Here is a 23684-nt window from a genome sequence, read left to right as displayed (position 1 = left end):
TGTTTTTTTAAACACATAACATAGTGATACGTTCCACCAATTGACCTCCGGTCAATCAGCCCCCATCATAGTTTACAGATGCCTAACATAAATGCGCGGGTCACGTGATAAACACCTATGGCAAGGGGAGTTTCCTTAATAACAGATTATAAACACCAAAAATCCTTAAACAATCTCCTTGACATACCCAATTTAGGCGTTATCAGTGTAATCGGCTTTTTCATATCTAAATATTCGTACTGGCGGCGTTTTGCCATTGTGGCCCTTTGTCTTAATTGCTTCGGCCGGTTTTCGTTTTTCCTCCCGTGGCTACAAAACGATTTGATAACAAATCTGTACAACCATGTCACGACCGCCACACGTCACTCATACAATGCCGAACTCTCTTGCCCGGGTCTCGGAGCTTCTCAAGACTGAGGATGACTTGGCCAAAGTGGCCACCATTAAAGAACAATTTGCCAAAGAAAAGGCGTCCATCGACGTGAAGTTGAACGCAGCGCTCCAACAGCAAATCGAGACCATCATGCGCAACATCCGCAACCTCAACAGCTCATCGGCTAAGATCGCAACCGTCAAGACGAACTTACTGACAATCGATGCGATTTACCGCGATTCCAAGACGTCGATTGCGCGCTACGATGTGATCCAGGAGTTCACGCGTATGCACGCGTACATCCAGGAAACGGGCGAGTTGTACACCAACATGTCGCACTTCCATGTACACATGAAGGAGGTGGAGGCACTTATTGACTCAGAACTCTCACAGGGAATTCAGATTGACTCGCTGGTACCGCAGCTTTTGCGAATCCACTACAATCTCAACGCGGCGGCCAACTTCCGCGACCGCTTGGAGCGGTACGCGGCGACGACTAACTCCGACTTCCGCTCGATCGTGGCGCGCATCGTAGCGCCGCTTGTGCCCGCCGAAGAGAAGTTCCGTGGCATGTTGCACGACATTATCACGGGCTTGGTGGAGTCGCTAAAAGACGGAAATGTCGCCTTAGTGTTGAAGGTATTCCGCGTGGTTGAGTACGAAGAGCGCGAGGACTTGAAGTTGGCGTTGGCCGAAAAGTTGGGCCTGGAAGCTGGGCTGAGTCTCACGAGCCAGCGGTCAAAGCCACGCGAATACTTTGCCTTTTTTTTGAAATCGATCGAGGACTCGATCAACGAGACGTTCCAAAATTGCGAGGATGCATTCGAGAACAAGATTGACGTGTTAGACAACTTGGACTGGATTTTCAATGACCTCCTCATGGTGAAAAATGAGCTTATGAAGTACGCACCCGCGCGCTGGTGCTTGTTCGACCGCTACTACACGTTCTACCACGCGCGGATGCATGCGTTTATTAACGAGACTGTCGCACGCGACCCCAGCTCCGAAGAGATTCTCCGCATCCTCAGCTTCGATAAGCTCTACACGGATGTGGCGGTGAACGAGCTTCAGATTGCTAAGAAAGATATCAAGCCGTTGTTCAAGGATAAGGAAGAGTTTTTGGACAACTATCTTACGTTGATGACGGACAAGGTGACGGAGTGGATGGGCAACTTGGAGGTGCGTGAACAAGAGGAGTTCAAGGCACGCACGCACCTGCCGGAGTCCGCGGACGACCTCTATACATTGCAGGCGATCACAACGATTTTCCAGATCTTCAACCAGCAGATTAATATTGCAGCAGATTCTGGCTACGGAAAGATCGTTAATGGGGTTGTTGCAAGCTTCTGTGCTATTTTGAACCGCCGCACTACGCACTGGAACGCGTTGTTGCGTGCTGAGGTCGACGCCACGCTCAACAGCACGAGAAACAACGTACGCGCCACAATTGGTAGCAACGCCGAGGAAGTCAGCCCAGGGCTCCTTGAATACACAATTGCGCTCGCAAATGACCAGATCAAGTCCGTGCACTACTGCGAGACGATCTTGGACAGCTATAGCGGCATGTTGTCGCGCAAATACCAGGATGAGGTGTCCGCCAGCTTGAACCAGGTCATGGATGGCTTTGTGGATTTGGGGAACAACTGTATTCACAGTTTGGTAGTTATCATGTTCAACGACTTAATCCCTAACTTTGACTTGATCCTCTCTAGCCAGTGGTACAAGCAGAAGTCGCCTGACAAAATCGTGCAGCCGATCGCGGAAACGTTGATGGACTATTTGACTGACTTTGAGAGCTCGCTCAATGGCGTCCTTCTCGACTTGTTGGTGGATTCTACTGTGGACTACACCATCTTGTACTACTTTAAGGCGATGCGGTTTAAGCATAAGTTCAAGAACGACAAGCTCTTCGGTTTGGTGACCCGCGACGTGGAGCTGCTTTTCCCTGTTTTTGCGCCGTTCTACAACTCACCGGACGAAGTGCGCACCGTGGAAGTGTTACAACGCAAGTTCCGTGTGTTTGAGTTGTTCATGGACCTCGTGAGCATCGAACGTGATCAGATCCCCGGCACCTGGAATGAGATCTTGGACGAGTTCAGCGACTTTTCGTTGGAGTTTATCGAGGGGGTCTTGTCATGCCGTAAGGACATTGATAGTGCCCACGCCGCGTTGCTTCTTTCCGAGTTGAAGGGCTTGAGCGAGGCATTCAAATACAAAAGCCATGCCGTTCCGTTGGTTGCAACGTTCATGAAGAAGTTCAGGTTGGAAGGGGACATCCTTTAGTTTTGGTGGCAGTAACGTTCAATTTAAATACATGTACAGAATTAGGATGCAGGGAAAAGCGAGGAGGTTTGGTGGGATCCCCTATGTACTCGGATATTTCATGTTAACCCAGAGTTAGACTGGTTTCCTGTCAAGCAAAGCCCAGAGTGATTACTCTATGGGAGATTGAAGCCTTTAAGTACAAGAGGTGTGAGCGCCATGAGAAAAATCTAAATTAAAGGAGAAGTGCCAAATCGAGTGAAGTAGGCCAGAAGCTGGGGCCATGAGTAAAAATGAAACGGGCCGAGCAGGGAATTGAACCCTGGGCCACTCACACCCAAAGCGAGTATCATACCACTAGACCACACGGCCGTAACAATTGAAGGTGTCAGGGTTCCAGCGCCTGTTGGTATTCCAGTCGGGGGGTTGTAATCAGTCATTGATTCACAAGTTACTTATCGTGATCTTCCACAAAAATAAAGATAATATTAAAACCAAGATCATTCTTAGATCTGGAAAACTACTTCCTTATATAGCTTTCTTCGGTGCCTCATTTGCTTTATGCGACAGGATTAGTTTCAGATACTCATTATCAAACAATCCTAGTAGCCTCAACTGGAACCTCATAAGGTTCCTGAAACAACTCTCTAACTCTGACAGAAGGAGCTGATCTCTAGTAAAACCAGTGTTAATTTTTACATGTTCTAATATCTTCTACAATTAACCTCAATTGACATTATTACATTATGAAGGCATAAAGACCAAAGGACCCTTGGGTCTCAACATACTCCGCATGGCCAGCGTGCATGACCGCATGCGGCAGATTGAAAGCCAAAAATCCTGCACGTGCCCAAGGGGCAACAGATATTCATTTTTAGTCCCATCCCTCAGATACCCAATAAAACCAACTATTGGATTAATCATGTCCGAACTGGCCTCTAGTTCTGTTCTGTCCGGAAACTTGAAAGTTCCCTGGAGTGGCCCGGGGCTCCGGCCCTCTGTGAGTCACCACAGCTTAACCAACATCCTTATGCCCTCGTCGTCTCTCCAGTTCACGCACCAGAACCAGGCATACTCTGGGGGCGAGGTTTCGGTATCTAAGAACCCGATCGTCGCAATGTTTCTTGTGAAATTCGATGTGCACACTGGCTACAGCTTGGAATGGTTTGAAAAGATTGATGTCAAGGGCCCGGAGCAATACTCGTTGGATAACATTGAATTCAAAGCGTTGCCGTCTGGATTACATACCAAGGGCTCTGATGTCATCTACTTTGTCCATAGCAAGCCGGGACAGGAATCCAAAATCGATGGCGTTGACATCTTGTACGGTGTGTCGGTGTACAGTCACAACATCCATGACGCGATCCACTCTAGAGAGGATGTCAAAATGTATTCCTTGGGGGTTTTGGTGGATCCTGGACTCAACAATATGCTCAGCAACAACTCCTCCTTGCCGTCGAATGTCTTTTCAGACCACTACTTATCGGCCTGGAAGCCAACTAACTACACGTTGGGTTTTGACTACATTAGTAAGTTGGGTTTCTGGTTGGCAAAGTTCATGGAGGGAAAGGGAGAGGCTCTCCTTGATTACAGTGCATTCCATGAGTTCTACGAGTCACACCGCGTGGATATTGACAAGAAATCCAAGGCCAAGCGCAGAAGCTCGTTCCACTCGGCTACCAACCCGTTCCTGGAGCTGTTGTCCGAACACGATGGCCCCAGAAAGGAGCATATGATCAGTTCGTTGGTACCGTTGATCCAGGGCTTAGGGCCATCTATTTTTACCGTCTGGAAGTATGCCCTCCTCCGCAAGAGGATTTTATTGTATTCTCCTGCGACGTCAATCGAGGAGAACTGCGATTTTTCTTATTGTCTCTCCATTCTCTCTACGGTTCCGAAGGAGGTGCTACCAGTGTTGAAGAACAGTGGCTGCAGATCAGACTTACTCGACTTCTTGAGGTACTACCAACCGTTGTATAATATCGGAATCAACGATATCGATCATATTGAGAGCATAGACTTGGTCTTCAAGAGCGATGACGGAAGGGCGAAGAGGCAAGGTTTCGTTGCTACCACTACCGATGAAATTATCCTCTACAAGAGCCAATTGTACGACATATCCGTCACACTTGGCTCCTCCGGACATAGCGATCACCAGAGTATCATAAGCTCGGCTGTGGTGTCACCTGAGCTACCGAAGGTGATCCGCTCTAGCTACTATATCGACAAAAACCAAAACCACATCCTAAAGGCTACTCAACGGGATTTGCGTAAGTTGAAGGTTCTTTACGACCATTACGATCTCTCCATCTCCCATGCTTGCGCTCAAACCGCTTGCAGAGAGGATGACACGGACAATTACGACGAGGACGAAAGCTATGAATCCTTGCAGAGATGGTGGGCCAAGGTCTCAGAGCCCGTTACTTGGAGCGAATTCGCGTGGTCTGGGTTCTTGTGGTGGGCGTCTGCAGGAGAGGCGAACATCGTGGCTAACGAAATGGACAGAGAGTATCTTTCAACCCTAGACCACTCCACCAGCGTAAGTAACCGATCGAATCCCTTGGGTGGCCCTCTTTCATCCGGCCTCGTCGACTCTTTGAATATTGTGGGCTACTTCCAGAATATGACTATCAGGATCTTCTCTATTATCACCGAGTTAGTGATGAACGAGCTTTCTGGGGACGAGCCTGGCTACCAGGATGATGAGGACGAGACTCTGCCTCCGTCGAGTGCCCCTGATATAGCCCTTTACATTGAATCCAACGATATTTACGAAATGGGCTTGGATCCTTACTCAATTGGGGATCACGAGTTTATTCTGGAGTTGGTGATGTTGTATTGGAGCCGCGAGGTCAAGTTCGGTGGCCGTATCTGTAACGTCCTTTGCTAGCGTTTTTAGGATTTATATAGGACCCCTGAAAGGATCGTTCGCATGGCATGGCCCGATTGATATCGCATTATTATTTTTTTCGAAATAAGTAAGTTTAACCACGATCGCCGGAATGCTCTATCCTAGTACTTACAATACAGAGTTCGAGGTCTGCCAATATTAGCATCCGTTTTCAGAAACATGATTCTCAAATTTACATTGAAACGGTGCCAGGTCAGTGTGTTATGATATTGTGCCACATATTTCACCACTTGGCGCTCGGAATCTTGGGGTCACGTCACTCAAATCCCGTTTAAAATGTGGAGCTGTATCCTTGTTTGTGGAGTGTCCCAGAGTACCCCCAATAATGCCGCAGGCACTCCTCGCTTTCATCCGAGAACCAACACCCCCTAGCAGAGCCAGTACTCATCCAGAGAGGCTTCCTGCCATCACATTTGGATGGTGCCGTAGAGCGATAACCTGGAAGTGCGGATTTTCGTGTTGTGGGGTGAGTACGTGCTTAATTCAGGATGATTATGCATGTTCCTCCGTGTGATTATGTCAAGTTATGCACCATCTAGCCACTTCATGGGAAAACCCGGGTAAAGTATGTCCAATCGTGCGTACAACACCGTTTGAACGGAAGTAACACTAAACATCTGCAAACTCTTCTAAAGGACTGGTACTGAACGTCGTGACCCCCCTCCAGCGTTACCCACACCGAAATATGACGATCAAACCGCCGTACATTGCGCATCTGGCTGCACGTTTTCAGTTTGCCGTACAAGCGGCTTTTGCATTCATACCCACGGGCAAACCAGCTACTATAAACCTCGAAGCACGGGCTATAGAAGACACCAGGCACATATAGCCTTCTCGGAGCAGGAAGCTGCATGCGCCCGCCTTCTTGTCGGCCCGTTGAAAGTAGGTACATGCGTCTAACCTACGGCGGCGTGTCCGAGGAGTTTCCTACGGCGCTTCGTGTTGTCTTGCTCACGGAAGGCCCGCCCAGTACTTAAAGGCAGCGGAGGATTCGTCTACTTTCCTATTGAAGTATGTGAAGGCGGGGATGGTGATACGCTTTATGCAAGCATTTCTGGTGGGGATGTACGTCTTCTTTATCACCTATACCTATCTGTGGGCAGCATTATAGCTACCAAATTCTTGTAGCGATAATTGAATGGCGTGTACTGAGCTAAGATATTTGTGGTTGATTAAAGCCTAAACTTTAAGTTATAACTCTATTGATTGGCACATACTAGGCCCTGACAGTGACGGAAAGTGTTCAAGTTATCGCTTTCCCATATGCCCGTGTATACATAACCAGCTCATTGATAGCTTGCATGCATGGATGTTCCCGGCATTCCTCATGCACATTGTCTTAGTATTCGGATAATTGATTCTTGAAATGGTCCGTTATGTAGGATGATGCTTTCTATTTAGGGGTAAAGTCTGTTCAAACCAATCCAGGCCACGGTATATAGGTCGCATATGGAGAGTAAGAAGTGTCTCTTCTTTGTATATACGGCGGGGTAGCAGAGCCAACTGGGTGGATACCAGGATGAAGTGGTACGCATGACGGACTAAAGTACACCATTAACATACCTTGTTTAACGATCCCGATCCAGTCCGATGAAAGCTTACATGTTGAAGATCACGACATCTTCAGAGAAATGAAAGCCCACATACCGTCTCTGTGAGTCTAGCTAGGTCCTTATCTCCTATATTAATGGATGGCACATGGAGATGCCTGTCAGTCGAAGAAATGCCGTTGTGTGACTCTTAGAGGTCACCTTTGAGGAATGCCAAGTAGAAGGGAAATAAAAAGAAACAAGAAAGGATATAACGCCGTAGTCCTGTATATTACATTAGGCGTATACACGTCAAGTTTACGACACTCTTGGCACAGCACCCTGGTCACTACGCTGGATGCTACCCTTCTCGAACCCTGCTTTTTTTGGCTGACAAAGTTAAAGCGTCAATATTAACAACAACTGAAAATTACATAGTATGCTCTTCAGTCTGCGGTTTTAATCTCGATTGACTTATTGTGTACTGTCAGCGCAACTATAAGAGACGAATAATGTTCTTCCAAGTAAGCGCTTATCTACTCGAGCCAACGAAGAACTTAGCAGTGCAGAAAAACTGCTGTACATTCTAGCAAAATGCTTGGCAAAGATTATTCGGATGCACTATTTTTTATAGTTTTGCTCCGATAGCAGCTAGTGCAGTATCATTAAATCATTGCTTGGCTCCCCACAATTTGGTTATCTACGAATCCTTGGTATCTATCACCGTCTCCTCATTCTGTTCGGATGATGTAGGATCTGAGGCCAGGAAGTAGGCTTTTATCAGGTTATGCCTTTGCTAAAACGCCTTAGCTCTATATTCCCCCGCCGTTGGCTAGCTTTGCAAGCCCGCATACCTAGAGTCATGCGTTTCCTACCGACGCCGGAATTATCCGAGAATTTTTCTGTTGATTTCATTTATGACGTTCAGATTCATGGCTTTCTAAAGATATAGTGTGGGCTATTCCATTTGAGTTCGACTCTGTACTGTTGGTATGATGTATACATGCACACTGCGTTTAGCTCCGGGTGACATACATGTTCGGGGTCTTTGGATCCGGTACCTATCAGACACGGCCGCCGTAGGTCTGCGGCATTATGCAAGCGCCTTGTTTTTTCTGCATGCTGTCTCAATTACCATGTATAGATGCCTATTTTAATTTTTTCTGTTACGTTAGAATGCCTCGCGTAATCTGACTTATCGTGGAATAAGCCCGAGAAAGGGGAAGGTGACCCCTCTTAAAGGCTGATTGTTGAGTCTTGAAATATTGTATCTCGGTGATGCTTACTGAGACCACCCCATAAAGATTATGCACTCAAATGCATCCAGTGGCCGTAGCTACAGAACCATGGAGAGGGTCTCAGAGATATCTGTATACGAGCTGTGGTTATAAGTGGAAATATACGCGTTCGGCCATATTCCTGGTTACAAGGTGCCTAACCCGGCTGGCTGACCTTGGAATAAAAAAGACTGCCTGCATGTGGCTAATCTCCACTCGTCCCCACTTTCACCATGCATTTCTGTCGCCCTATTCTCTTTATTTCATTTGCCGTGCATAAAAAAATATGCAACACATTCTATATTTTGCTCTTACACTCCCAGTTCTGATTAGCCTCATCTGGATATAAATACCCCGGGATCAGTCCCTTTACTGTAAAACTTCACCTCTTTTATACCATCCTGTGTCTTCTTCATACTCCCCTCATATACCTTCGGGAAAGACTATTAGACTTTATCCATACGCAACCTCATCGGCTTGTCCTTACCTTTTTAATATCCCACTTCTGATTTCTTCTCTCTATTCCACACAATGAAGGACCTCGAAAAAAGTGCGAGTTATCCAACTTCCGAAAGAGATGCCCTTTCCATCAGAACCCAAGAATACAACTTGGACTTGTCCCGCTCCACACCTGTGGCCATTTCTGATAGCCACAGATTGAAGAAGGATTTGAAGGCTAGACACATTACCATGATTGCCATCGGTGGTGCTTTGGGTACCGGTTTGATTATTGGTACCGGTGCCGCATTGGCCAAGGCTGGCCCTGCTTCCATCTTCATTGCCTACTCGTTTGTCGGTTTTATTGTGTACTGTGTGATGTGTTCCATTGGTGAAATGGCCACTTACATTCCTTTGCCATCTGGATTTTCTGGTTATGCTGAAAGATATTGTGATCCTGCCTTGGGGTTCGGTGTTGGTTACGCTTACTTGTGTAAGTTTTTGATTATTTGCCCTAACCAGTTGACTGCCGGTGCTTTAGTTATCCAGTACTGGATTCCTCGTGAAAAGGTTAACCCGGGTGTTTGGATCACCATAATTTTCTTACTCATCATCGCTATCAACTTTTTCGGTGTTAAGTTCTTTGGTGAATTCGAGTTCTGGTTGTCCTCGTTCAAGATTGTCACCATTATCGGCTTAATGCTCTTATTGTTTATCTTAATGTTGGGTGGGGGCCCAACTCATGATCGTTTGGGATTCAGATACTGGAAGGACCCTGGTGCTTTTAAGGAGTACAGCGGTGATGGTGTTCATATCACTGGTAACACCGGTAAGTTTGTTGCCTGGGCCGCTGTCTTGGTTACCGCTGTTTTTGCTTACTTATCCACTGAGCTTGTCGGTGTCACCGTCGGTGAAGCTGAAAACCCAAGAAGAAATGTCCCAAGAGCCATCAAGATGACTTTCTACCGTATCGTCTTCTTCTACTGTATCTCTGTCTTGTTATTGGGTTGTTGTGTCGCTTATGATGACCCAGAATTGCTCTCCGCTAATAAGGCTTCTACCTCTGCCTCTGCGTCTCCATTTGTCGTTGCTATTGCTAATGCGCGTATCCCATATTTGCCTCACATCATCAACGCCGCTATCTTGTTGTTCATTATTTCCGCTTCCAACTCTGATTTGTACATTAGTTCCAGAACCTTGTACGGTTTGTCTTTGAACAATCAAGCACCGGAGATTTTCTCTCGTACCAACAAGCGTGGTGTTCCAGTTTACTCCATGCTCTTCTGCTCCCTCTTCTGTGCCTTAGCCTACATGAACTGCGCCTCCTCATCCGCCACTATTTTCATCTATTTCGTTAACGTTGTGTCGATTTTCGGTTTGTTAACGTGGATTTCCATCTTGGTCACCCATATCTTTTTCATGAGGGCATTGAAGGCCCAGGGTATTGACCGTCACCGCGATTTGGTCTACAGAGCTCCTTTCGCACCATACTCCACCTACTTTGCCCTTACTTGTTGCATCGTGGTTGCCCTTATCAAGAACTTTACCGTTTTTATTGGTGAGTTCGACTACAAGACCTTTATCACTGGTTATATTGGCATTCCCGTCTACCTCGGCTGTATCTTTGGTTACAAGATCTTTACCAGATGTAAGAGAGTGAAGGCAGAAGAGGCTGATTTATTTACCTTCAAGGATATTGTTGACGCTGAAGAAGAGGAATTCCTCCAGAAGCAAGCCGAATACAAGTTGGACAGAGCCGGTAAGAGAGACCTTGAATGGTATTATGAAAACTCCATCGGGTTGTTGTTCTAAGCGGAAGGTGTAGCACGTTTGCTCTTCCACTTATTGTTCTTGTTTCTTATCTCTTTATCTGTCTCTGGGTATTATACAGGGGCGTAACGTGTACCTCGTTTTGTTTATTAATAGGTTCTATTCGCTGCGCAATTTTAAATAATTCAATCAAATAGTCTGCAATGAAATCACAGTATCTTGGATCCTAACCGTCCCAATCACTGCCATAGGAAGTCTTGGGGTGCCATGGCAACACACTTGTTTGATTGACGGTGGGGAGTTTCGGTGGAAAAAAACCACTGTATACCCGGATTGCAAAAGCTCATATCAAGCAGCTGATAATTAGGAACCTTTAGCCAAAAAGTAGTGCCATCGGAGTGAAGATTAAAACAGCGTAATGGATTACCTGCCGTCAAGTCTAGTATTGGGTGTCATCTCGTAGAACACAAAACGTAGTTAGTCATAGTAACTTCTCTTCACGGCACGGTACCTAGAGAGAAAGTACAACGCTTCTAGTTCTGTCACCAAATATTAGTAGATGATCGTTATAGAACATTGGGTGAAAAATAAACACATACCTTTGATGACATATTCCCCCCTATGCAAAGCCCTTATAATGTCCAGTTCGTGTTGAAGATGAGATTGGCTCATGAATGCCCGGTGCAACTTGGTTCGAAAGTATTTAATTCCTTGCCTGCGAGACTTGGTTCCCCAAGGAGATTAGTACAATCTTCGTAATAGTATATTATCACCCAGGGAGAGTATAGTTGAGGGACGGGAATAGTAAGGTCGCTACATACGGATAGTCTCTACCCATCCACAAAAGGCTTTTGTATAATTGGCGAACTCGAGGATCCATGCTTGAACCTCTCTCAACGATTAGAGGAATCCAAGACCCTGGGCGATAGATAGCATCGAGCTGAACTACAGTGTTTACTTGAATACACCAGGGGTGCTACGAAAGACTTGATGTGTTCAGACAGGGATGGTCAATTTATATGTCACGTGATTAAAATTGACCTGTATAAAAAGGGCTACTTACTATTGGTGGTGTCTTAAGCTGCACAAGTTGTAAAAAAGCGTAGTGTCTAGATGGTAAGCTTACAGTTAGCAAAAGCCATATAGCTCGGTTTCTGTGTATATCTTGTGTGTGAACTAGCTCCATAGTACCACAATTCATAGCAAGAAAAAAAAAGTTCCAGAGTGGTTAAAGTAGATAACCTTACCTCTTTACTCGACTATGATGTAGTTATGTATCAAAAGGGATCGATTTTACTTCCTGATGCTATTTCATGGTGCAATGTTTGCGTCTGCATACGGAGTAATGGAAACACCAGCTCATCTACGTGCATCCTGGGGCTGAGTGGGTTAAGCCAATTCGAACTAGCAATAAAATGTACTGATCGCTAGTAGCCGCGTCTCGGCAGTATCGAAGTAACATACTTGCAGTAAAAAAATATGTGGTATCATGCAAGGCTATGGTGAAGGAAAAGGAGCTGTAAGCCTGCGTTACGCACCTGACTCAGGTTAAGGTGGCGCGGAACTTGCCGGTGAGGTGATTTTACGACCGTGTTATGTACCCTGCTCCTAAAGTTTTGGCCTGCGCCACCAATTTCACATGGAAGCATCGGGCCGATCGGCTTGGAGCAGCAAACCAGCCGTCCCAATCCAATGATTTCAAGTCTCGAAATTATCCAACGGTAGACTTATTCCGTATCGCTAGTGAAACGTAAGGATGGGCCCGTTCGTAGCCGATCAGCCATGTAGTTGCGGGCGCAGCCTCAGCACAGTCACCAAGGTTCTAATTTTCCCTAGATACTTCTCCGTGAAAATTTGCGGTGAGTTAGGCAAACTCTAAACTCGAGCTCTGGGGGGAGTAAAGCCCTTCAAGCAAGTTCAAGCTACACTGCTGGCATTTTACGGGAACCCGCATACACACCTCTGTGAATTGTGACCAAGAGAACATTTCTAGGTAAGTCCCTCGCCTATAACGGGGTAGATTAAACACGCCTAGTTAAAGCAAGACTTCTGGGAATAAAGGCTTCACAAATCACGTGCGACCTATTATTAGACTTTTAGGCACCCCCACAAATATATCAGCGCCTAGTCTAAGTGTTCCCCAGGTCCCAGACTATCCATTGGGGATATTCCATTTTCCGTGCACGTTTCACACTGGCTAAACCTCAGCCAACAGGTCAAAAATTACCACATGCTGACGCATAGTACGAGCGAATGCACACCTAGAACCAAAAGACCGGTGTTTCCTGTACGGGAAACCCTAAACGAGCTGAATTCAAGAATATTTCAAATCCGCACAGTAATCGTCGGTTACCGAGCAATGACTAGCGTATCTACAGTGCCGAAGGAGGCGAAATATTATGCACGGCACATCGTACTATCATTGCTACCAGGGGCTTTCGTGTTGGCTTACACATGCAGACAATTCGTGTCGACAGTACCAATAGCCCTCACTCTCACTATTTGGGCTTTCTTCCCTCTACCGATTGAATTATTTGTCTCTGTTTGACTGCTACGTCTACATTGTACCTATTGATAGTAAATTGTGCCATTTTTGAAGGGATTATTTCTCCCTCGCATGGTGTGCACAATCTTGCTTTTTGTTCGGTGTGCATGGATACCTGCATCCCCATGTGCAAACTATACCAGACATGCATAAAGTCTCTAAGAGGCTCGAAAAGGGTGAGGGATTAGCCATCTTGAACTTCCATCTATATACCTGCCGTTTCTTTTTCCCCCTTTCTCCCTATATTTACCCCCCCAAACATCGGTAATTACTCTTTTCGGAACTGTGCATGCATAAGTGGGGAAGGACGAAGACTCTGGGACTCTCGTCGGCCCCCCAAGGGAATTCTTCATCTCCACAGTAATAATATAAAAGGCTCGTTAGCCAGTTTCTATTCTTCTGCGCCTCCATTTTTCCGTTTTCTGTTCTCAATTCCTACACTACATATCTAAAATGAAGTACTCTACCGTTTCCGCCACTGCCTTATTGGTTGCCGTTGCCGCTGTCCAAGCCGACGAAACCCCAAATGTCTGTTACATCACCGCTTTGGTCAACGATATTAAGGCAAACCTCAACGAATACTTGCCTTTCGCTGCCAGTATTCCAACAGGTTTGTTGAACTTGGCTTTGGCGGCCCAGACCTACACCGACGATTCTTACACCACCTTGCTCACCCCAGGCTTCCCATACGCTTCCGTTGAAAACATCGTCACTGGTCTTCCTTTCTACTCCAGCAGATTGTCCGCCGAAGTCAACTCCGCCCAGTCTAATTGTCCAGGTGCCGCTGGTGGCTCTGGTTCCGCCACTGCCTCTGACTCCGCTACTGCCTCTGGCTCTGCCGCTGCCGCTTCCGGTTCCTCTGCTGCTTCCTCCGCTGCTGCTTCTGGTTCCGCTGCTGCTTCCTCCGCTGCTGCTTCTGGTTCCGCTGCTGCTTCCTCCGCTGCTGCTTCTGGTTCCGCTGCTGCTTCCTCCGCCGCCGCTTCTGGTTCCGCTGCTGCTTCCTCCGCCGCCGCTTCTGCTTCCTCTGTCTCTTCCTCCGCCGCCGCTTCTGCTGCTTCTGCTGGTTCCGGCTCTGCTAGCAGCGCTGCGTCTTCTAAGGCGTCCTCTGCTGCTTCCGCTGCGTCTTCTAAGGCGTCCTCTGCTGCTTCCGGTGCTTCTTCTAAGGCGTCCTCTGCTGCTTCCGCTGCTTCTTCTAAGGCATCCTCTGCTGCTTCTGGTGCTTCTTCCGCGGTTTCCTCTGCCACCTCTAAGGCCGGTGCCAACATGGTTGGCGCTGGTTCTGCCGCTTTCGCCGGTTTGGCCGGTTTGTTGTTGTTGTAAGGGCTTTTCTCTTTAACCGCATTCCGGGTTTGATACCCCTTTAATGTATAAAACTGATACATGTATCTTTCTAATTTAATAATTTAACTAGGTTCAGTGCGTAGAGTGGGTGAATAGTTTTCGATACCCCAGCAGCGCCTCTCCGCTTTGAGCACCACCCCGTTGGGAGATAAAAGGACTCCGTTTTGTTTGAGTCAAAAGTGTATTTTACGCGGACTCCGGTAATGCATATAATTGACCGCCCTGGCTTACAGAAATGGTATCTTGGTGTTGAATTGTTCTAATGCACAGATAGAGGCTTAGTCCAACCAGGGATATCTGGGATCTCCGCACTATTCATCAGTAAATGCCCACACCCTCTCGAATACATTAATCGGCTCAAGTATTTCGCAGACTTACGGAGATTTTTTTTCCTTTTTTTTTTATTTTTATTTGATTGTTCCTTGACCTATATTCAATCTTCAGCTCCCATCTATGGGGCCGATACGCGATTCTTCTACGTCTGTCGTTGAGTAATAAGAAACAGTAACCAGATGAACAAGCTCTAACACCTTAGCTAGCCATAAACGACGTAAAATCATACTTTTCACCCCTGTAGTTATAGTAACTGTCTGACGACAACTTTTCCCGCAAAATATCCTCTGTCTTCTTTTGGGAGGGTTGTCTCTTGACCTGCAACCTGTTTCTAACTGGAGAGCCAGAATCACATGCTGCGGTCTGATAAACTTTGGGCCTTTCCTTTGCTTGACTCGCTTCCTTTCCCAAGCGTACCTTAACGCGTGTGGGAGAGACCACACTCGAAGACACGACTTGTGGGATACACGTACGAAGCCTGACAGGAGTCGCACACCCTACCTCCAGACAGGTTCCATCAGATGAATCTTCTGCATTCTGGCTGGTTTCTTCAGCTTTGCCTTCCATCGTCTGCAGTATGGCATGCACCTGTGCACGTTCCTTAGAGCCACCCAAGGCATTCTTAACCAGCGACGTACGGTTCAAACTAAAGGAATTCTCACAGATTCTCCCAGAAGTATATGGGGCAAAGTTAGAGCTCTTGCCTTTGCTAAACTTCTGGATCTGGGTCGTTGGTGGAGAATTCTTAGGATATCGTTGGGTGTAGTTCGGCATAGCCAGGTTGCTATCAACATATTTGTTATATATGCTTTCCAAATCTGAGAAACTTGACAACATAGAAGAGACTCGTTGGGGCTGTGGATTGCTCGCAGATCCCCAAGTCTCGTCGTCGTCCACCAACACCACTTCCACCACTCTGCCTCCCTTCGTTTTTTCGTACGAACTCTTATAGGAAGTGATAGTGTTCGATCTCTTGTTTCCGATTACCGTGACATCTACCGTGTCGTCCGTCAAGTCCATCAACACAATGCTGTCTGCAACAGACGAGGCGTACGTAGAGTTGGACACTTTCGAGCTGCCCGAACTCGAGTACGAGGAAACAGATGAGCATGCCTGGGATGCTACTACCACATGAGGGTCCTTGGAAGCCGTGTAAACCTCTTCGAACGCACCCCTTTGATAAACAATGTTCTGGGTCTGAGAACGTTGGGGCTCATTTGTGGTCACCAGACGGTGGAATGAGGCCAACGGTTTAGTGGGAGTGAAGCTACGGTCGGGCATCATAGCTGGAACGCTCGCAGTCTTCAGATGCCTAGACAAGCGGCTTTCTTCAAGAGGTGTATCATATACAATCTCGTCGTCTATGGCAGGTGGAGCGAAAATGTGTTCAATTTCGAGGTCGAGTTGGTTCTGGAGAACACTAACCAGAGATTTTGATCGGATATGACTTCTCCGAGAAAGCCCTGAAGCTGATGATGTAGAAACTTGTGGTACTAGCCCTTCTAAATCGATATTGAACATTGATTTCGACCGCGAATGGCGAGATCTTGCAGTGGAAATTGGTTTCACAATCGGCTCCACCTGTTTCTCCTTTTCGTACCCAAACCTGCGTTCCAATCTTGCAGATATGCCAGCGGCAGTGTTGAGGGAGTAGGCCTTGTCAGATTCGTCACTGGAAGACTCTGGATCAGACCCTCTGAGAGTCGTTGACGAATTCATTTGTGTCGAGAAATACGGGATGTCAGCGGGTTGCTCGATCTCGGGAATCTCGATTTTACCGTCCAGGGTAAGGTAGGACACGCGATTTCCAACTTTCTGGAGTTCCTCGGCCGGAGTGTTATCTCGTGGGGCGTCGATTGGTGGGAACTTATAAGAGGTAGACAAAGCCACGGATGATCTGCTCACCACACCCTTGTTATCATTTTCAAAGTCTGTGAAACCTGTGCTTTTGTCTTGAAATTCAAGATGGCGTATCTTTGTTTCGAGCTCTTTGGGCCCCGTTGCAAGCGTTTCCCACAGTCCAATGGAGGAATTTCTGTGAGAGTTATCATTAGAATGGTACTTAATGCTGCTCTGTATACTGTTAGACGATGCATATGACGAAGAAGATGCTAGTCTAAGATTTATGACCATACTTGAAGACGATGACTCTTCGAGCACTTTTGGGGCTGTTTCGATAGTTGGTATCGGATCTGGTGGTCTCACTGGGTACTGAAATACCTGCCAGTCTTCAGTATTACCCAACTCATCATCTGACAGTCTTGTCAAGTTGTAGTACGAATCGTCTACGGTGCTCTTTGCGTTCGCGTCTGCCCCCAGAGTCACCGCCGAGGTGGAAACTGTCTTACTCCCAGTACAACCCACATTTGGCACAGAACTCATCCCAAGACCGTGCAACTTAGAAGTTATGTCATATACCTGCATGTTGTTACTCACCTGCCTGGAAGATTCCCCACTCATCGCTTCATTTATGACACTCATCGCTTGAGCAGCCCCTGAATGGTTTACTGGAAGCTTGTTCGCACTTTTAACCAATTTTTCAAAGAGGTTCACTGGTTTGTACTCATTTCCGTCAAATATAAAACTCTGTGGATTGGGGTTCTTCTTGGAGTTAGGGCTCAACTTGGGAGGGTACTGGATACGGAACGGTACTGGGATCTGATAGCTGGAGAGAGTTGAGTCGGGTCTCACTTGATAGTTACTAGGCAGAGAGAAAAATCCTGGGTCAACCTGACGGTTGTGGAAATTAGACATGGTTTTCCTTCGGTTTCTTGGCTTGGTACTCAAGGCCTCTCTCGGTGCTGGGGGTAATTCAGGGATATAGGAGTACGTCATATTTGCGTTTGGGGGTAGATGAAGGCACCGGTTAGAGAAGGGTCTTTATGTATTTTTTTAACCTGGTCTGCCTTTCACGTATTTGATGCTACTACTCTTTAAAAGCTCAGGTCACGTAATTTAGCCGTTTTGCACTTTTTGCGCTCTTTCTTCCCTGTTTCCACTAACATCGAATGATTCTGTTTACTTTTATCCGTATTCGGTAATTTTCAACGGAGCTGCAGGGAAACATGGCTCCTATTACATAAGTGGATACAGGAGCATCTACCTTGCATATAAACGTTCGAAAGGAGACATATCTATTGCCAAAGGTCGAAAATTGTTCGACCACTAATGATAGCTTGCTGGGAATAATGAAGATTGACGTGGAATGAACCTAGGTGGTTATACCTGCCCGAACAGCTGAGTGGATAGCAGGTTGGGCTAGTGTTGGGTGTTAATATTGGCACATACACTTTCAACGAAATCTAGCAAGGTGACTGAGTGAACTAAGTTGTAGAATTAAACCTGGATATCTATAAGTAATAAATATATAATATGAATGAGAAAGAGAAAAGTGATTTAGTTGAAACAAGCCTAAGACCGATACATGATAAAAGCAATGGAAAAATGAAACCAAGCGGGATGTGCGAAACCCCACGAAAAGGGTATAAAGTGCTTAAAGAACAACATTCTTGGAAAGCTTCTTCTTGTAGTCAAGGATGGTACCCTCCCATAAGGTAGCGGTCTTGTTCTCAATGACGTAAATGTCCTTGGCAATCTTGTCCAAAAGACGGAAATCGTGAGAAACAACACAGACACCACCGTTGAAAGCTTTAATGGCATCAGCCAAAGAATCAATGGTTGGGATATCCAAACCGTTAGTAGGTTCATCCAACAACAAAATGTTTGGAGCTTCTAACGCCAACAAAGCAAAGACAACACGGGATCTCTGACCTTCAGACAAGGTAGCCATCTGGGAGGTCTGGCCCTCACCGGTCAAACCGTATCTACCCAACTGAGATCTCCAGTACTGGAAATCCTGCGAAATGTGAGAGAACTTGTCACGGACGAATTCCAATGGGGTTTTGGACAAATCCAACTGATCAGCAGAGTGCTGGGAGTAGACACCCATCTTGATGTGGGAGTGCTTGGAGACACGACCATTCTGAGCCTGTAAGTGACCAGTCATGATCTTCAACAAAGTGGACTTACCCACACCGTTTGGCCCGACCAAGGCGACACGGGAGTCCATATCGATACCGAAGGACAAGTGCTCGTACAAGTTGTTTTCTGGCTTACCGTCGTAAGAGAAGGAGATGTCGTCAAAAGACAACACTGGGGGTGGCAACTTTTCAACCTCAGCGAAGTTGAAGGAAAAGACTCTGTCTGGAACAACCGGCTGGATCAAACCATCGGCCTCCATCTTGTCCAAAATCTTTTGTCTGGACTTGGCTTGACGGACCAAGTTGGCGTAGGTACCAGCGGAAGCAATAAACTTCTTGATGTGGACAATTTCTTCTTGCTGCTTTTGGTAGGCCTTTGTTTGGTTGGTTTCCAATTCGATTCTTGTCTTAACGTAAGAATCGTAGTTACCACCGAACATCATGATCTTCTGCATTCTCAAGTCGATCATGTTGCTGCATACACCGTTCAAGAAATCCTGGGAATGGGAAACCAAGATCAAGATACGATCGAATCTACTCAAGTATTCTTCCAACCAAACACAGGCTTCCAAGTCCAAATGGGCAGTTGGATCATCCAACAACAACAACGTTGGCTTGACGAACAAGGCCTTAGCCAAGGCAACTCTCATTTTCCAACCACCGGACATGTCCTTGGTCTTCTTCTTGATGGTAGTACCATTGAAACCTAAACCAGTAAGGATGATGGCAGCTCTGGATTCGAAAGTAGATGGATCCATAGAATCGATCTTTTCGTACAAACCGTCCAAGACTGGGGATTCAGGCCCATCTTGGACGATAATGTCTTCGACTTGGTCTTCCAATCTCTTTAATTCGATTTCGGCTTCACGCACAACATACTCCAAGGCAGAGTACTCAGATGCCTCAGCTGGCTCGTTCAACAAGTAGATGTCAAAGTGTGCTGGAATTGGGAATTCTCTGGCTGCGATAGATCTCAATAACGTAGACTTACCACAACCGTTTTCACCCAACAAACCATAACGACGCCCGTAATTCAATTCCAAGGTGGAGTCCTGAATCAACACCTTACCGTGGAACAACAAGGAGACAGAAGACAACTTAATATCTCTTGAAGTCCCTAAGGAGTCCAAGACACCGGTGGTGACACGGTCGGAAATCCCAAACTCATCTTCCTGCAACTTCATCTTAGCGATGGCAGCGGCGGCTTCTTCTTCGGCAGTGACGGCAGCCTTCTTTGGCTTCTTACCGGCTGCAATTCTCTTGGCTTCTCTCTTGGCTTTGGAGGCGGAGACAGACATTTTGAATGATGGTTTACTTAAAAAGAGACTTCAATGCAAGACGGTTTAGTGCTGCTTGTATAGATGTGATATACCTGTAATAATTTTCCACTCGCAGTGCGCTGGAAAAAAAAAAAAAAAAAAAAGAAACAGAATGCTTAGGAAAAGAAAGAAACGCGAAAATGGCCATTACCCGGCTGTAATGAGCGGCACGCGCGCGTCATTATACATACTAGGGTGCGGGAAGTGGTCCAAGAGACACACAATGGTTGTATCGAGGTATGCAATATATTTATCATATGATTAGCATTGCTTGCTATGACAAAAGAAATTTATTACTTTATTTTAAAATTGGAAATCAATGTTTATATGAGACTGGGCTGAAGCCTGTATAAAACTCAACACAAATGTGTCCGCATATAGAAAATAGAGGGAGAACTAAGAAACAGAAAGCAGGATCACTACGGATGAAAAACGGAAGCAGGGGCAATTGGCAAGATACCGGAGGTCCATACCTGATTTATACCTACTTAAGTCAAGCGTAAATCTACTTCGGCTTTCTCTGCTGCCTTTTTGTGAAGCGCCTTCCAGAGCGGTATCAACTTGAACATGCCAGCGATGATTCTTTCGACTACCCATCTTGGGACCCACCTCATAAGGAAAGGCAAGATAGTAGACATGCTACCTCTATGGATATTAAGCTTGTTGCTGCCAGACTCAATGTGGTTGACCACTTTCTTGGCGTAAACCACTGCTGGCATTGGCCGGTTATCGTTAACCATTCGTCTCGTGACGACAAGCGCCGCTTCGAGTTCTGGACAATTGTATACTGAAGTGGCAGGGAAAGGCCTATTGTCTTCGATATTAGTTTTCACACCACCCGTAACCACATTAATGACTCTGACGCCAAAAGGTTTCATTTCCAAGTGCAAAACGGCCGCAAATTGGTGAATCGCAGCCTTGGTGGAACCGTAAATGGAGGTCCACGGAAAAGGTGTTAACGCTGCGATAGAACCAGTAAAAACAACAGTCCCTTTGGCCTTGATCAAAAGCCGAGAGAATTCACGAGTCATCCTAATTGGCCCAAAGACATTGACCTGGTAGCATTGCATCGCCTGCTCGTCGGTAGCATCAATGGCAGAGACGTTGCAGGCATTATGATTGTTAGTAAACTGTTTCAGTATATAATCAGACATTAATACTGGTCATTATTGGCCATTTATACTTACCTTGACCCGCATTGTTGTATAAAATATCAAGGGCGCCGTTCGTTTCCTCTTCAATGTACGCTCTAGCTTCCAAGACGCTTTGCAAGTCGCTGACATCACACCTGAATGTCTTGACCCCATACTTTTTCAACTCTTCCATTGGTTCTAATCTTCTAGCACAAGCGTAGACTTGGTAACCCCTCTTGGCCATCTCTATGGAAAGAGCGTACCCGATACCAGATGAGGCGCCAGTGATGACAGCAGTCTTTTGTGAGTTCATTTAACTGTTTTGAGAGGGTACAGGGTGTAAGGTTAAAACGAAGATGAAGAGATTGGACTTAAAAGTGGCCCGCAATCTGGAGATTTTTACTGGGCTAAATCAAGTGCGTAACTATATACTTTCCGCAAGACTACAAAATGACCGGATTAAAGTTTGGGGGCAGCGCCGAGTTCTGATGAGCACAACCACTTAATAAGAAACGTACTCCTTGCTTCTATCTGACGACTCTTTGCTCAGTTGACCGCGGTTATTCCACACAGAGAAACTACGGTGGGTAATAATGTTTGAATCTTTTATGGTCGCGCTTGTAGGGCTACCCATTCGATAGATTGAATGCTCTTTGGGCGTTTGAAAGATCGGGTTTGAGGGGTGAATATACGTGAAATGTAGGAGTAACCTCATCTTGGTGATTTCACCCTTCCTCCTTGCTCTTTACTCTTCCGATTATGCCTCTACATAGATGACTCTAGATGTAAGCTATGAGGTTAAATTATGCACGGCTCACAATGCGGCCCATGTATACAAGTGCTTGTCGTTCCGCTGCCTTTTTAAGGGGCTTCGAGGTATAGTGGTACGGGTCATTTATTGCACCGTAGAAAACAGCTGTCAGAATAAAGATTAAGCCAGAGAGGGCCAGAAATGCAATTACAACTTCGACGATAGGGGTAGAAACTAATCAACCTAAACTCTAGTTGTAACCAAGCTTCACTGTGCGTTGCGAACTGAGAGATCGCGGAATTAAATTTAAACCCCGCTATGGAAATGCTGATCTTTTTTTAGCTATCCTAATATATCATCCAAAAAGTCGTCTGAAGGAGCTTCCCGGCGGCGCTGCGTGTTTGAAGGTTCCAACACCGCTTCTCTTATTACTGGTTGGACAGAATTTCTGTGAGACCCGCTGGTGACAGGGATAATAAACGACTGGGTAGGAGTCGCCTCATCCTGGAGTGAGATTTTGGAGCCCAAGAGCAATTCCAAGTCGCTCGTTAAGGATTGCAGGTTCGTTGAAGTATTGTTGCGCGACATCAATAGCTTGGTCTCGATGGAAGCCGAATGGTCAGCATTTCCAATGTCCAAGGTCTTGGTAGTTCCTTTTTGGTTATCGCGGATACGGCCTCCAAACTTATCTTGGATATTATGATGGATTCGAAGCCTTTCTGATCTCTCTTGCATTTCAAGGAAATCTGTCTTCTCTTTCTCTGTTAACTGTCTGATATGATTGGAGGGTTTTCCAGAAAGTGATTCATTGTTCATCTGTGGATTGGATTCCCCTAGAACAAAGCCAGTGAGATCGGAAGTCCTAATCTTGTTGAAACTCTTAGGCGCTTTAGCTTCCAAGGTGAACTGCTTCACCGTTTTATGATCAATCTCGCTGAGGTCTTGCTCGTCTTCTAGCGCTGGGATAAGGTCATTAAACCTCCATGCGTTAGAGCCTAACTTCTTCCTTCTCCATCTCGATGTATACCCACCGGTCCCATCATCCTCACTGATTTCCTCACTGTCACCTTCACCAGTTTCCGACGTTTCTCCCACTTTTGGAGATTCAGTACACCCACTTTTGTCTTCCTTTGGTTGTGATTGGCCCGTAGTTTCGCCCGTTCTCCGCTCCGAATCAGATGAATCTGTATCAGAAGCCTCCAACACTGGTCTGGCATGGTTGGGTTTGATACCGTGCTTTACCTGGTATTTGCGCGTGGCCTTTCGGTCCCATTTGGAATTATGTAGCACCATGGTGTGTAATGGACGAGAGAAATGTAGATAATGTTGCACCTTTGGCGTCTCTACCTTCCCTCGAGTGATATACTGGCTTATGTTTAAAGAGGAGAAGTAATCCTGTATCTAACTCCATCTTCAAGACTTCAACCTCCGATTATGCCCCCGGACTTCGAGTCTACATAGATTTGAGGAACAAGTAAGCATATACCATTAATGAAAAGGCCTCGTGGTCAACATCAAAAAAAAAAAAGAAAAAAAGGACAAAAGATCAAAGATTATAGATCAAAAAAAAAAAAAAAAAATAGTAAAAGAGAGCAAAAAAGGGTAAAAAAAAAGTAAAAAAAGAGTAAAATAGAGTAAAAAATGAATAAAAGAGTGAGAAAAAGACATAATAAAAGTAGAGTTGATAAAAAAAATGAAAACAAGACCTATTGTGGTCTTGCG

General features: G+C 46.0%; 11 protein-coding genes and 1 non-coding gene across 12 annotated transcripts; 5 read left to right on the top strand and 7 right to left on the bottom strand.

Moving 5' to 3' along the window:
- Positions 1 to 373: 373 nt before the first annotated feature.
- Positions 374 to 2656, top strand: SEC6 (SNARE-binding exocyst subunit; the record flags this gene model as incomplete). The annotated part of the gene is made up of 1 exon (XM_019131951.1): positions 374 to 2656. The coding sequence occupies one exon, from the start codon at positions 374 to 376 to the stop codon at positions 2654 to 2656; it is 2283 nt and encodes a 760-aa protein (XP_018983609.1).
- A 101-nt stretch (positions 2657 to 2757) lies between these two features.
- On the bottom strand, positions 2758 to 3117 carry BABINDRAFT_89480 (uncharacterized protein). Its single transcript, XM_019132884.1, has one exon. The coding sequence runs from the start codon at positions 3073 to 3075 to the stop codon at positions 2866 to 2868; it is 210 nt and encodes a 69-aa protein (XP_018983608.1). The 5' UTR covers positions 3076 to 3117; the 3' UTR covers positions 2758 to 2865.
- BABINDRAFT_t290 lies at positions 2936 to 3007 on the bottom strand. The gene has a single exon. It is a non-coding gene; the product is annotated as a tRNA-Pro (tRNA).
- Positions 3118 to 3665: 548 nt separating the features above from the next.
- Positions 3666 to 5525, top strand: BABINDRAFT_40103 (uncharacterized protein; the record flags this gene model as incomplete). The annotated part of the gene is made up of 2 exons (XM_019131955.1): positions 3666 to 4835; positions 4887 to 5525. 2 exons carry the CDS (start codon positions 3666 to 3668, stop codon positions 5523 to 5525), a joined length of 1809 nt encoding a protein of 602 aa, XP_018983607.1.
- A 2747-nt stretch (positions 5526 to 8272) lies between these two features.
- On the top strand, positions 8273 to 8680 carry BABINDRAFT_89438 (uncharacterized protein). The gene has a single exon (XM_019132883.1). It carries the CDS (start codon positions 8393 to 8395, stop codon positions 8630 to 8632), a length of 240 nt encoding a protein of 79 aa, XP_018983606.1. The 5' UTR covers positions 8273 to 8392; the 3' UTR covers positions 8633 to 8680.
- A 203-nt stretch (positions 8681 to 8883) lies between these two features.
- Positions 8884 to 10602, top strand: DIP5 (Dip5p; the record flags this gene model as incomplete). Its single annotated transcript, XM_019132968.1, has 1 exon — positions 8884 to 10602. One exon carries the CDS (start codon positions 8884 to 8886, stop codon positions 10600 to 10602), a length of 1719 nt encoding a protein of 572 aa, XP_018983605.1.
- A 435-nt stretch (positions 10603 to 11037) lies between these two features.
- Positions 11038 to 11440, bottom strand: BABINDRAFT_39767 (electron transfer flavoprotein regulatory factor 1; the record flags this gene model as incomplete). Its single annotated transcript, XM_019131941.1, has 3 exons — positions 11038 to 11099; positions 11160 to 11283; positions 11378 to 11440. 3 exons carry the CDS (start codon positions 11438 to 11440, stop codon positions 11038 to 11040), a joined length of 249 nt encoding a protein of 82 aa, XP_018983604.1.
- Positions 11441 to 13475: 2035 nt separating this feature from the next.
- Positions 13476 to 14564, top strand: BABINDRAFT_89357 (SRP1/TIP1 family protein). Its single transcript, XM_019132881.1, has one exon. It carries the CDS (start codon positions 13559 to 13561, stop codon positions 14423 to 14425), a length of 867 nt encoding a protein of 288 aa, XP_018983603.1. The 5' UTR covers positions 13476 to 13558; the 3' UTR covers positions 14426 to 14564.
- Positions 14565 to 14841: 277 nt separating this feature from the next.
- On the bottom strand, positions 14842 to 17721 carry BABINDRAFT_162930 (uncharacterized protein). The gene has a single exon (XM_019129623.1). The coding sequence runs from the start codon at positions 17612 to 17614 to the stop codon at positions 14978 to 14980; it is 2637 nt and encodes an 878-aa protein (XP_018983602.1). The 5' UTR covers positions 17615 to 17721; the 3' UTR covers positions 14842 to 14977.
- A 371-nt stretch (positions 17722 to 18092) lies between these two features.
- KRE30 (ATP-binding cassette family ATPase) lies at positions 18093 to 20112 on the bottom strand. The gene has a single exon (XM_019129622.1). The coding sequence runs from the start codon at positions 20055 to 20057 to the stop codon at positions 18273 to 18275; it is 1785 nt and encodes a 594-aa protein (XP_018983601.1). The 5' UTR covers positions 20058 to 20112; the 3' UTR covers positions 18093 to 18272.
- Positions 20113 to 20385: 273 nt separating this feature from the next.
- On the bottom strand, positions 20386 to 21604 carry BABINDRAFT_162927 (SDR family oxidoreductase). The gene is made up of 2 exons (XM_019129621.1): positions 21266 to 21604; positions 20386 to 21189 (listed from the first exon to the last, which is right to left on the bottom strand). Exons 1-2 carry the CDS (start codon positions 21522 to 21524, stop codon positions 20567 to 20569), a joined length of 882 nt encoding a protein of 293 aa, XP_018983600.1. The 5' UTR covers positions 21525 to 21604; the 3' UTR covers positions 20386 to 20566.
- Positions 21605 to 21826: 222 nt separating this feature from the next.
- Positions 21827 to 23320, bottom strand: BABINDRAFT_162926 (uncharacterized protein). The gene has a single exon (XM_019129620.1). It carries the CDS (start codon positions 23253 to 23255, stop codon positions 22305 to 22307), a length of 951 nt encoding a protein of 316 aa, XP_018983599.1. The 5' UTR covers positions 23256 to 23320; the 3' UTR covers positions 21827 to 22304.
- Positions 23321 to 23684: the final 364 nt, after the last annotated feature.

This window comes from Babjeviella inositovora, assembly GCF_001661335.1.
Source record: "Babjeviella inositovora NRRL Y-12698 unplaced genomic scaffold BABINscaffold_11, whole genome shotgun sequence".
Taxonomy (NCBI): Eukaryota; Fungi; Ascomycota; class Pichiomycetes; order Serinales; genus Babjeviella; species Babjeviella inositovora.
The sequence above is the reverse complement of the archived record's forward strand: the minus strand, read 5'-3'. Positions and strand labels throughout refer to the sequence as shown.